General features: G+C 39.7%; 1 protein-coding gene across 5 annotated transcripts in view; it reads right to left on the minus strand.

Annotated features, from left to right (window-relative positions):
• The window catches only part of RALGAPA2 (Ral GTPase activating protein catalytic subunit alpha 2), a 330,652-nt gene that overhangs the window by 282,550 nt on the left and 33,741 nt on the right, over positions 1–14,361 (minus strand). For 4 of the 5 annotated variants that reach the window (XM_063659353.1, XM_063659354.1, XM_063659356.1 and 1 more), the window contains exon 3: positions 11,545–11,597. The exons of the other annotated variant lie outside the window; for it this stretch is intronic. In XM_063659353.1, coding sequence (XP_063515423.1) covers positions 11,545–11,597 — 53 coding nt within the window. The remainder of the gene's footprint in view (positions 1–11,544; positions 11,598–14,361) is intronic. 5 annotated transcript variants of the gene reach the window in all.

The following is a 14,361-nucleotide window of genomic DNA, read 5'->3' on the forward strand; positions in this document are numbered from 1 at the left end:
CTTCAGTTTTGGTACTAGCACTAGTTGGCCATCCGTTTTATGCCATTTTTTAGGGGAAAAAATCACTCCCAGGCAGTTTCTATAGGAGTGATGAGTAGAGAATAACAAAACCCCAGTGAGATGCCACTACCTGGTTCCCACCACCCCATAAATTCAGAGGATTTAAATTCCTGCCTCAGCACAATTAGAAAGCACTGTACACCTGCAGGTTGTCTTGGGACTGGCCACCCTGTCAAATTCATTCAGCAAGTGCCCAAGGCCTCCAGGAAAAGCCAGTGCACAAAGCCTTCAAGCCAGACCCTTCCAACCTGTACAGTGTCACAAACCACAACAAACACTAGATGTCACTCTGTAACAGCCACCACACTACATATCCAAACAGAAAACAAGTAATAGATTTATAATAGCAAGTTTTTGTACAACTCTCTCCTAAAGGTATATATTAATTTAAAAAAAAACCAACTTACCAAAACTGCATTAACAGATTAATTTTAATTAAAGAGAAAAGAGCTCTCTGCACGTCTCCTGCTATCCTAACAATAAATACACATGCTCAAGTTTCAGTGTGAATTTCCCATATCTTTAGCCCTAATGCAGTTTCTACCATCTGCCCTTAAAAGATTCTTGGAAGCATTTTTGCTAGTATTGCCTTCCATAGGATCTCTTCTTAAGAGTGTCAGTTACGAACACGTCAAGTGGCACACTATGTGAAAGAGGCCAGCATGCCAGGAAGCTCAGGGCACCTGGACTGCAAGAGATAACAAGAATGTAATTTCAGACTTCCACGAACATCTTATCTCCAGTGTCCCTTCCTCCAAGGTGAACTGAGTAATTTGGTATATCCCGTTGGGTCAATCCCAAGTTTCTCACCTATAAGTCTTGATGCAAAAGGGAGACTACAGTCTTCAATACTAAATTTGCATATTAAACTATCCATTGAAACTGACTCCTTTCAACTCAAACACTTGTCTAATTAAAATTACTAACATTCTATAATAGGATAATCACATTTTAACCAGGAACAGTGCATGCAAAGAATCTCCAAAATGGACCACATATTTATATTTTGTTCCCACCTTCCAGTTTGTACAGATCATAGACATTTCACAATCAAAATCAGACACCAGAATAACCACATGCTATAGAGATAAAGGATCTCAGTACTGTGTTTTATTATTTCCCCAGTATCCAGTACAGGCGATAGCACCAAGGAGCAACTACAGAGCTAATTCACCACCACAGGCAACATATGAGACCAGTGAAAAAGGGTACCTTGGCCACCTGGCCCTCTACTGTGATCCCTGCAGAGCAGTCTCAAGGCAAGATCACACTATGCCATAACAATAATATTATCATTTGGAGTTGTTCCCAACCAAGGGTTCAACATCAATAAAAGCCACAAGTATGGCTGGCATTACAAAGAAAGCCAGATGATTACACACCTCTATTATCATTTAAATATAGCCCCATGTCATAAATGTGACCCAAAATCTTAGTCATGCTAACTAGAGACATTCACTTTGCCAATTGGAACTCAGGGAGACTTTGGGGATGGGAGATGGGTGTCTGTGTCAGTTCAGTTCTTTTAAAAATGTTCTCCAGAAAATTTGAATTGAGAGTGGCTTTTTCTCAATTGCAATTGGTCATTCAGAATTATGACAGTGACCAAAGAGCTGCATTGAAAATTGGAATCATTCTTTTAAAAGAAAACAAAATCTACTAAAGCATCTAAATATTTGAAATCCTCAATAAGAACTTAAATTCCAAGGATTTTAGAAGAATCTGCTTTTCTTGTTCATTTTAGTTGTTCTTGTCCCTCTTCCACTCAAAAACCGTAAAGTGGTCCTTAAGGGAAACAAAATAAAAAGCAGTATCAGCCTGAGAGGTCTGTAGAGGAAGTCTTTCACCTCGGCATGGGAGGAGGGAGCAGCACAGAAGGATGGCTGCCCACTGGACAGCCTGGAATAAGAAATAACAAAGCAGAGAAAAGCGCAGAAACCGTGGCAACTAGTTAATTGTAAAAATATGATTCTGCCACCTTGCTATGTATTATTTGCTTATAAGAAAAGCCATTAGCCATTGTATAAAGAAAGAAAAGGAATCGTTACTTAATCCTGTAGGACACCTAGCCTGAATGTGTTGACTTGCCTAGAATTCAGTTCAGGTATTTTCACTGAACCTCCACAGGAGCTTTTAATTTGTTTTCATTTTCAAAGAGTTATAAAAGATACACAATTCTCACAAAAGAAGAAGAGGAGGCAGGGGTGGGGGGAGGAAAAGAGAAGGAGAAGGAGAAGGAAAGGAAGAAGAAAGGAAATAAATATCAGAATTGTTTGTAATCCTATTATATTCATAACTCTAGTTTTTCTTTAGACAATTCACTATTAGTATGTGAAGTAAAATGGTGCTACTAAATGTGAAAATTTATAAATGAATGCATTTGGATGGGAAATAAAATCAACATTCAAATTACTGGATTGCATATACAAAACAATGCTACAGAGAGTGAAAATCAGCCATTTGTTTCATCTTATTGACACTGTACTGGATATAGCTATATTACTATTATCAGGAAAATCATTAAAAATTCTTTTCCCCTACTCTAAGGAAAAAAATTAGGGGCTAAATCCACTATCTATATAAGCTCACCTGGAGCAATGAAGAACAAGAGACCCAGTGCTGAATTCCATTAAAGTAAGACATAGATTCCACTACATCCCTGGATTCACCACTGGTCAAATTATGAATCCCAAACATAACTACACCCAGCAAGACTGTGCACATGTTGAGTCCAGCCATCCAATCCAGCATAACACCAAACTGCAGAGAAGGAAGGGAGTCAGTACATATAGGCGTATAGTAAATCGCAAGCAATCAAATTTCAATACCAAAGGAAAAACAAAAGCTAGCATCCACGGTATTATTTTTCTCTCTCTGTATGTCCTATAAGAAGCCCACATGTCATCTGCACTTGCTGTGTGGTTCACCTGCTGCAGTCTGCCTCTTCCACCAATGCTTCTCAAATAAGAATTTCCTACCAAAGGACGGGTGAGAAAGAGACATGGTGCATCATCCTGGAGTGCACTGAAACTGTTTTTTTTATCTTGAAGGGGAAACAGATAGAGAAAGGTTGAAGGTGTGGTGGGGAGATGAAGTCCTAAGGAATTTGACTAGCCTTTATTTAACATTATTTTCATTTTAAAATATGCATGAAAACAGTAGAATGACATTGTGCATGGCTTTTCAATTCTGTTTGCAGAGGGTCACTTTGGAGCCATGCTTCTCCAACCTGTGGAGGTAAATGCTCATTCCCCTCAGCCAAGGGCACTCTGGTAATAAGAAGACGCCCAGAGAAACCATTTCAGTAAAATCCTAAACCTTAAGTCAAAGTCCCCTGCATCACAAGGATACAGATGTACAAGCTACTAAGAATTTAACCATGTTTAACAATGAAAAGTGGTCTTTCAAATGATGAAATATGGCTCTACTGGAGGACTCTAGAGCCTCCCTGTCCAATACAGTAACCACTAGCCACATGGATCACCTGAGGCCAGGAGTTTGAGACCAGCCTGACCAATATGGTAAAATCTCGTCTCTACTAGGAATACAAAAATTAGCCAGGCATGGTGGCAGGTGCCTGTAGTCCCAGCTACTTGGGAGGCTGAGGCAGGAGAATTGCTTGAACCCATGAGGCGGAGGTTGCAGTGAACCAAGATAGTGCCACTGCACTCCAGCCTGAGCAACAGAGTCAGACTGTGTCTCAAAAAAAGAAAAAAAGAAAAGAAAAGAAAAAAGTCACAAAGGATTGTAAGTCACAGTTGTTGGCTTTGGAAGAATTTGCTTTTCTTGTTCATTTTATTCGTTCTTGTCCCTCTTCCACTCAAAAATATGTACAAAAATGCACACAAAAAACAGGGAGTTAGGATTTTTACACTCTCATTAGGGAACTAAGGCATAGCCACATTAAGGGAAAACTACGGACATCCAGCCACAGCCAAATGATAACACAAGGCAGGGCTATTATATGAGTCCACAGGAAAGAATGAGCACATCCAGCAGGAGTTGCCAGGAGAAATTGATGGGTCTAAACAGGTCCTGAGAGAATGGGCCAGATGGGGAGAAGAGCTAAGAGCAGTCCCTGAAAAGAGAACTGAATAAACTAAGAGGCAGAAGTGAAACTATGCAAAGAGAGGTAAAGGGGCAAAGTGTTAGCCCGACAGAGCACTTCCACAGAGTAACCACAAAATATGAAGGAGAGCTACACTGAGAGCCAGGGAGAGGACTGTGAGTGTTAGACCAGCCTGGGCCACACTTTACAGACTATAAAGAACTCATTCAGGTCTCTAGGAAGGCTAATGACAAGATAGAAACAGGGTTTAATATAGTGGGGTAATTTAAAAAATATTTAGAATAAAGAATCTGTTTATCTGTGACTTCAAATTCTGTGATATTTGAAGAACATCTGAATGAGTGGCATTCCAATGCCAGAACATGTTTACGTTTTGAAATTAAGCCTCTTGTGTCGATGTATTTTAACTGGAGTGTGGGAGGGTGAAAAAATATCAAATTCTATAAACTTTCTAAAATATATATGTATAACTCCAAACTATTCTATTTCTCTAGTAAAAGGGGATGGCATACAACATGGCAGAAAGCTTGAAACAGTATCTGTGAATTAACTATATTGTCTTATTCTCTGTATTCTTGATGTGCTGACATCTGGGGCCTCAAAGACATAGGAAGGATGCCCCTCCAAGGGTTAGCAAATTCCCAAAGATAGTGGCTCAGAGCATGTTTCTGATACACAAACCAACCAATCCCAAATTCGTAACCCCAACCACATCCTTTTATGGACTCTATCCCTCTCCCCTCAATCACCCAGGGGCCAGCTACTGGACAACCAGGAGCTACCCCTACAGCCCTGTCAGCTGAAATTATTCAAACTATCCAGTCCTAAGCTTATGTAGTTTGCTTACCTGGCCTTGCCCATTCCTTCCTACAAAAAACACAATAAAAGCTCCTGCCCTCAGTTCTGTCTCTGTCACTCCCTCTTTCCTCTTTGCGTACTGATTTTGCCTTGGTGCTTCCCTGTTTGGCTCTGTGTGACATGTCTGTTTCTAGAGGCCTGTGGGCATAATTAAAACTTCTTCCTTCATAACAATCATTTTCATGTTTCTGTGCCTTACCACACCTGATTAAAACAAACCTCAGGTACCATTAAAATAACCTATCAAGCTTGAATCCAGAAGGTTCTCAATGTCATGTGAATTATTTGATCTTGAGACCCATTCACCAGGTACCTCGTGTTTCTACACCAACCCTCCTTTCCCTTATGCAGGTAACTAATTCAAGAGCCATTACCAACATATCACTTCTGAAAAGAACGATTCAGGATTTTCTGTGACTCAGAAGGTCATTACTGGAGTTCTGACACGAATTCATTCTTACCAGTAGACTCTTCCGCTCCCCACGAAATGGTAATTTATACTCCATGAGGACAGGAGGCTCTGGCTACCTTGCTCATTGTTGTATCTCCAGCACCTACGTGTGTCTGACACAGTGCATACCTAATAAATGTGTCTGATGAATGAATGAATTGTAAAGAATAGTACATGTTGATATAGACAGCCTATGGAATACAGCTTAGAAAGCAGAATACCAACACTCCTAAGTGGTAGGCAGCATGCCAGTAAGTTAGGATAATAGGTTCTAGAGTTAGACTAAAGGTTAATCCCTACTCTCCCATTTGCTAAGTGTGCACCCTTGGGCAAGTCACCTAACCCTACAAAGCCTCCAACATTTCATTGATAAAAACTGGGAAGACCAAACCTACTTCAGAAGGAAAAGATTAAACAGGCTAGCCCACGTAAAACATGTAGATTCCGGTTAAGATGGTAAATGTAAATTCATGTTGTGGAGTCCCACATCATCATCCCCACATCTCCATTTGAAATACAAAGCAATGATGGATGAAATATGGTTTTTAAAGTACAGTAAGAGTCATAACCATAGTAAAAAAAAAACAATATGATAGGCCGGGCACAGTGGCTCATGCCTGCAATCCCAGCACTTTGTGAGGCCGAGGCACGTGGATCACCTGAGGTCAGGAGTTCAAGACCAGCCTGGCCAACATGGTGAAACCCCGCCTCTACTAAAAAATATAAAAATTAGCCGGGCATGGTGGTGGGCACCTGTAGTCCCAACTACTCGGGAGGCTGAGGCAGGAAGAATTGAGCCGAGATCAAGCCACTGCACTCCAGCCTGGGCGACAGAGCAAGACTCCATCTCAAAAAAAAAAAAAAAATATTATAAACATCTCCATGAACCAACAGAAACTCTAAGTGGTGTACATATCTGAAGCTACAGGCAAAAGCAGCTGGAGTCAACTTCCAAAAGGTACAAGTGCTCCCACTAGCGAGGAAGGCAGGCAAAAAGGTCTGTTCACCACCTGAGACCATGACCTTGACTGGCTGGTGGCCTTCACTGCACATTACTTACTTTATCAAAATACTATAATGTCTCCAATACTCTACATCTAAAAACTACTGTTTCCTTTTCCAAGGTTCCCTTTCAGTGCATCCCTGACTTACAAGGCAGACAGCAGCTCTCTTTACATACTCTTCTTTCATGCCTTCTTATCTCTTACCTCTATGCTTTCTTCCAAGCCATTTCTTATTTACAGAATATCTCTACATGGTATCACTTTTGTGATTTAACACATCTTATTAATTCCACCTCTTCTCAAGGGAGCCTTTCCCAATTATTTACAAAGTGGTAAGTATTCACTTCCAAACCCTTATAAACTATCTCTTTACAAGCTTTACAGGGCACTATCCTACAAAGCAGCAATGAAGTTACTTAGTACCCAGAATGAAACATACAAATTACAACCTACCTTCTAAAGCCAGAGACAGAGGGAACATAAGCACAAACAAAAGTAATGCAAGTTTATTATTCACTCATATTTACCATGCAAAATGAAAGTTTTATGAAGCCTTGAACAATATATATTTGTTCTATTATACAGGCAACTAATCCTCTGTAAATGGTATTGCGTCAGTATTAACACTCTCCCTAGTCTAGAATTTCAGAACATGAAGAGAAACTATCAAAACTTCTGTGAGAGGGATAGGTCTAGAGTCTCTGAAGGGCTTTCCTGCTGCAGGCCAACTAGCCCTTAGATCCATGACAACAAATGTAATTCTTAAAACATTGCTGGGCTTTGAAGAACACAGAGAAACTAACAAGGGACTAAAAAATGGTGGGGGAAGAAGGAAGAGTAAAGAGGGAAGAAGAAAGGAGGCAGAAGACAAGTAAGCCAAAACCTGATCTGTAAGCAACATGCAAAAGAAAAAACTGCAGAATGCCAAGGAGCTGATGCCAACACTAGCGCTAGGATTTACGGGTGACTATTCCCTCCAGTTCCCAGTCCCCAGCTATGGTAAGTTTAGGGAACTGAACCTGAATTTCCATTCATAAACCAGAACCCTCAAATGGAGCTGAAGTGCTCTCAATCAAGAGCACTCCCAGACCCCCGGCAAAAGCAAAGACAAATCCTCTGGGAGAAACCAGGATTAACAAATATGAAATCTGTGGTAATTCAGTACCACTCTCAAAATCAAATATCACAAAATATGCAAAAAAAGAAGCCACTGTGAATGAGAGGCAGCTGAAATAACCAGCATAATTAGACAAACACTTCAGCTACTAGGATTATCATATACAAAATATGAAATATTACACAGTAAATGTTTAATAAAAGATGTCTAAAAATGAACAAAGATCAAGAGACAATCGAAAGCAACCAGCCACATAAGAATGCCAAACCAAAAAAGCTGTGAAAACATGAAAAAAAATCATTGAAATGTACAGCTCAATAGATGTGTAAAGTAGCAGGTTTGCTCCAAACGAAGAGAGTTAGTGAACTGGAAGAAAGAACTGAAGAGAATTCCCAGAATGCAACACAAACAGATTGGGGGAGGAGAAAATAAAAGCAAGCTTAAGAAACAGGGAAGATAGATCAACAAGTTTAAGTAAGAATCCTAGAAAGTATGGCCAAAGTGAACAGAAACATATCAATATCTGAGAAGACAATAGCTAAGAATGTTAGAGAACTATAAAACATATGAATCCAGAGACTTGAGAAACATATATATACCAAGCAAGATAAGAAATCTTCAACTAGATATTTTGTAATTAAACTGTAGAACAACAGACACAAAAGATCTTAAACGAAGCAGCTGGGCGCAGTGGCTCACGCCTTGTAATCCTAACACTTTGGGAGGCTGAGGCGGGCGGACCACGGGGTCAGGAGATCAAGACCATCCTGGCTAACACGGTGAAAACCCGTCTCTACTAAAAATAGAGGGGGTCAGGAGATCAAGACCATCCTGGCTAACACGGTGAAAACCCGTCTCTACTAAAAAAAATTAGCCGGGCGCAGTGGTGGGTGCCTGTAGTCCCAGCTACTCGGGAGGCTGAGGCAGGAGAATGGCGTGAACCTGGGAGGCGGAGCTTGCAGTGAGCTGAGATCGCACCACTGCACTCCAGCCTGGGCGACAGAGAAAGACTCCATCTTTTAAAAAAAAAAAAAAAAAAAAAGCAAGCCATAAAGAAAAGACATTTAAAGGAACAACAATTACATCAAAAACAGAGTTTAAAGCTGCTACAATGGCAACTAGAAGATAGTAAAAATGTGGCGCAGATACTACTACCACCACCGCCGCCACTGCTACTAAGGTGTGTGATGTAAAAACTGCCTGAAGACAATAAAGACCAAGCTAATGGACTATGACTCTTCAAAGAGACGCTTCTTTGCCAATACATTTTAAAACTTTGGTGATAAGAACAAATCCTTAGAATTCTTCAAATTCTTAGAAAAATATATAACTTACCAAACTTGAATCAAGAAAAAAAACCCAGAAAATCTGAATAATACTAAAACAAGTCTAAAACTATCAAAGAAATTGAATGAGTGGTTAAAATCTTCACATAAGTAAAAAAAGCATCCCAGTTTCAGGTGGTTTTATAGGAAAGGTAAAAAAAACATTTCAATGACAGCTCATTCCAATCTTAAAAACTATGTTATATAACAGAGAAAGAAGAAATGCTTGACAACAGGTTTTATAACCATTATCACAGGACCAGTCAAAAACAACATGAGTATGAGAAAGAAAAACTGAGGCCAACCTCAGCTGTGAACAGACATCCAAAAATGCAAACAAAATATTAGTCCAGGCTGGGTGCAGTGCCTCATGCCTATAATCCCACAACTTCAGGAGGCCAAGGCAGGAAGATCACTTGAGCCCAGGAGTTTGAGACCAGCCTAGACAACATAGGGAGACCCTACCTCTACAACAAATTAAAAAGAAAAAAATTAGCTGGGCATCATGATGCACATGTGTAGTCCTAGCTACTCAGGAGGCTGAGGCAGGAGGATCACTTGAGCCCAGGAGGTCAAGGCTACAGTGAGCTATGTTCACGCCACTGTACTCCAGCCTGGGCAATACCCTGACTCAAATAATAATAATAATAATAGTAATAGTAATTAGTCCATCCAAAAATCTAGAACTGTAATTCACCATATTAATACCCAAGAAGAATCATTATCATCTCAATCAAGTTTTTTCAAGAAAAAAATTTAAAAACTTCAAAACCCATCTATGACTTTTTAAATAAATCTCAAACTAGGAATAGAAACAAAGTTATTTAATTTGATAGAGAATCTACCAAAAAGTTACAGAAAATATTATTCTTAATATTTCACATTAACAAAACTCTCTTTAGATCAAAAACAAGATGACCCTTTATCACTTCCATTTACCAATGTACTGGAAGGCTGACTCAGGGCGGAAAGCAGACCAACTGGCAAGTATGTCCATTCCTTACTCATAGACAATCTGTCTACCAAGAAAACAAAAAACCTGTAGACAAAATGTAGGAATTAAACAAGTCACATATATTTACTTAATCCAGCAGTGGGAATGAATAAATGTGAACTAAATTTAAAAACACGGATAAATCTTAGAATTAATGTTGAGGGTAAAAAGCATGTCAAAGGTGATTATGTACCATAGGAGATCATTTCTATTACACTCAAAACCAAACAAAACCACACAAGAAATTATTTAAGGGTACAAATATATGTGGTAAAGCCATTTTTTAAAAGAAAGAGAAAGATAAAATGCAGGGGAGTGACTGCCACAGAGGTGAGAAAGGATGGTGGAAGAGCACCTAAGTAGCTTTTAGTTCCTAAAATGGTGAAGGGGGAGGGTGTCAAGAGTATGTGCTTTATTACCATGCTTCCTAACTTACATATGTTATAGATTCTTTAACCATTACATAAATAATATAATTAAGTTGATAAAATAGTACAAACAAATGATGGTCAGTAGATACATATTTAAGTAACACACTTAATTAAAGCTCCTGTTAAAAACAACTCATTTACACAGGTTTCATTCAAAGGAGGGTAAACACAGGAAACATAATAACCACTACAGAATATGCAGTGAATCAACGTCTGTACTCTGGGAAAGGAGTATAGCTCTCAAAGGAGAGAAAGGGGAACCAGGGCTATTGAGCACTAGCCATGAAGCCAAGTCCTGGGCTGGAAGTTTCCCATATCTTGTTTTTTTTCCATAAACCCAGAAAGCCCCTCACCATAAGGCCCTGGAGAACTCTCCTACTGTAGGAGATCTTTCCTACAGTGCTTCCCCCTCCAGCCAGCTCTGCACCTGTTCACATTAGGCCTTTCCTTTACAGCTATAAAAGTTTATCTTCTCACACTAACCTAAGCCTATACTTCTTAAACCACAAATAATTTCTTAAGAACCAACAATTAACTTTCGGAACCTATAATTCAGTTCTGAGTGTGTTCTCCAGGTACCCGTAATCTGGCCACTTATCTAATACATTTGGACAAGAAAGACTTTAAGCTTAATAAGTCAAAAACCACACCCAAACATTGTTTCAACTTTGAAAATATGATCAATGCACACAAATATACAGATGCATAAAGATCATAACCTCACTAGTAGAAAAATATATATTAAAAAAAGAGTTTTTGCATGTCAGATTTTTATATATATATATATGTATTTATATATATGAGACGAATCATCTCTAATGTTAGAGTATAGGAAATTTACATAAGACTTACATATCAGTTTATATAACATTTTTGGGTTTTTTTATTTTTTTATTTTTTACAGGGCAGTTTCTCAGTGTGAATATATGACCTTTTGGAGAGCAATTCAGCGATATCTGCTACTATTTAAGATGTGTGTATTCCTCCATCTAATAATTTCACATCTAGGTACCCATACAGGAAAAACTATCACACATGCTTGCAAAAAAAGAAAATCACAAGAAAATTATTTGTAGCACGGTTTGTAAAAGCGGGAGAGTGGGAGGAAGGAAGGAAAGAAAAAAATATATGTCCACCAACAGCCATTTTTATTTGTCTTCAAATAAAATTAAAGATCAAAAATACTTTATTTCCAACAAGAATTATAAAAGCTAAATAAATTCATCAAAACTTACTTCAAAAAGGAAGAGGATGGAGTCCAGCTCCTCCCTTTGTGACTTATTATTCCCTGGAATATTAAAAAATAATTAGTTATCATGACATCATTTAAACTTTAGGACATTACAAATTATGCTAAAAGGCAGCTTAAAACTAGTAAGCCTCAACATACATTCATTTATTCAAAAAATAGCAAGAGGCAGTATGGAGAACACATTAGGACTGCAAACAGACAACCGAGCCAGACTGCTCGGATCCACATCCGGCAGAGCTGCCCCTTGCTAGCTGTTTGAACACAGCTTCCATGTTTTCCAATTTGTTACCAAACTATGATGGATAATTTATTCATTTCTCAACTAGTTACTTATTGGCTCAAATTGTGGCAGAATGCACAGCACAAACAAAGAAAAATTTCTAAGTTGGTAATATAAAAAGTCATAGAGCAGATAACTATAAAAATAGCATATCTTTTGGCGCAACTGCACACTGTCCTATTGATAATAACAGCAGTAATAAAACCTACAACACCTGCAGCTGAGGTTACCATTTTTGGTCCTCTCTGTGTACCAAGCATCGTGCTAAGTGCTTGGCGCATATCATTTAATATAGGAATCAACAAACCTCTTCTGTAAAGGGTCAGACAATAAATATTTTAGGCTTTGCAGGCCTCTCTTACAAACACTCAAATCTGCTGTTACAGTACAAAATCAGCCACAGACAATACATAAATAATGGATAGGGCTTGTCCAATAAAACTTTATTTACAAAACAGGCAGCTATAACCTGTGGGCCCTGATCTAACTGAATCCCCACAGCTCAATGAAGTAGATATCATTCATTCATTGAAAAAATACTACAGAATGTCTATATGCCAGGGATTATTCTAGGCCCTGAGGATACAGGAGTGAGCAAAACAGACAACAATCCCTCCCCCCAACAAGTTAATATTCTGGCAAGAGGGGGCATTCTATAAATGAGTGAGAAAAACAAGAAGGAAGGCAGACAGAGAAGCCAAAAAAGATGGTATGCAATTTTGACTTGGGAAGTCAGAGAACATCTCTCTGGTAAGGTAACATCTGAGAAAAGATCCTTTGAGGTTAGGAAGCAAGCCATATGGAAATGGGGGTTGGAAGCAAGCCATACGGAAATTTAGGGGAGGTGTATTCCAGGCAGAGGAACTGAACAATGCAAAGTCCCTGTAGCTGAACATGTCTGGCTTAGTCAGAAAACAGTCAGAAGCCCATACAAGCAGGACAGTTGGAGAAGCTGAGGATGGAGAGTAGGTGAGGCAAAGGAAGGTAGAATAGGTGGAGCCTGAGACCACTGTAATGACTGGGAATGAGAACCCGTTTGAAAGTTTAGAGCAGCCAAGAATCACGATTTGACTCATATATATATATTTTTTTTTTTTTTTTTTTTTGAGATGGAGTCTCACTCTGTCACCCAGGCTGGAGTGCAGTGGCGCGATCTCGGCTCACTGCAAGCTCCGCCTCCTGGGTTCACTCCATTCTCCTGCCTCAGCCTCCCAAGTAGCTGGGACTACAGTCGCCCGCCACCATGCCCGGCTAATTTTTTTTGTATTTTTAGTAGAGACGGGGTTTCACCATGTTAACCAGGATGGTCTTGATCTCCTGACCTCGAGATCTGCCCGCCTTGGCCTCCCAAAGTGCTGGAATTACAGGTGTGAGCCACCGCGCCTGACTCATATTTTTAAATGAGGACTCCAGCTGCTCTTTTGACAAGAAACTGTGAGATGGGAGAGGGCACAAGTGTGGAGGTGGGAGACCATTTCTGCGGCTAATGCTATAATCCAGGTGAGGATATCAGGAGTTTCAGTGTTACCAGTGTAGGCAATGAGAACAGGCCAGTGATTCTGGATGTATTTTGAAGATAGAGCCAATAACTCTGGAGTTTTGGCCTGAATAACTGCAAAGGCTGAAGTTATCACAAGATTATTTATTTCATTATTCCTTGTAGGCATTTTCTTTTATTCTTTTTTAAGGTACACTGTCTTCCCTGCACTCCAATCGAACACAGATTATACTAAAAGCAAAAAACTTCAAAAATCTCACTATTTTTATTGGTTCTTCATTATGATTCTTTGCAGTAGATTGCAAGAATGGCCACGATCAAAGACCACCGCAGTGCTTCACCTGAATTCCTTCCGCTCCATGCTTGACAACTGCCTGTTCTACAGGAGCAATCAGGGCATCTGACAAGGGGTCCCTCGATTTTTCCTCTCCACTTCAAAATGTCTCCATATCTACACTATCCCCTTATCTGCTCCTCCTTACATAGAAAGGTCACCTGTACACTCCTCTCCATGTCTCTTCTTTTTCCTTGACCTGTCTCAACCCACTTCCCCTAACACCTGCACCATTAGTTATCTCCCCCTCCAGCTGACCCACTCCTCAGTCTGCAAACAGGCCAATGCATTCCTCAATAACCTTCCCATGACCAGGGTGAGATACAATCTGTGTCTTCACATCAAACTTTCTGAAAGGATATTCTCATGGGTCATCTTCACCAGCTCACCGCCCTGTGACTCCATGTCCATCTGTTTGGCTTCCGACCTGCTCCTCACCTAGAAACTTTCTCTCCGCACTCACTAACAACCACACTGATGAGCTCTTACTCCCCAGCCCAGCTGCACCTCACGCACCAATAGGCTGACTCTACGTGACTTCAATTCTCTCTCCCCTGGGCCTCTGTGACAAAACCCTTTCCTGGTACCCCTCCCACTACTCCATCGCTTTCCTTTGCATATACCCAATAAAATAAGGAATTATCTAAAAGTACTGACCATCACTCTCTTTCTCTGTATATACTTTTTC

The sequence above is a fragment of the Pongo pygmaeus genome, chromosome 21, assembly GCF_028885625.2.
Source record: "Pongo pygmaeus isolate AG05252 chromosome 21, NHGRI_mPonPyg2-v2.0_pri, whole genome shotgun sequence".
Taxonomy (NCBI): Eukaryota; Metazoa; Chordata; class Mammalia; order Primates; family Hominidae; genus Pongo; species Pongo pygmaeus.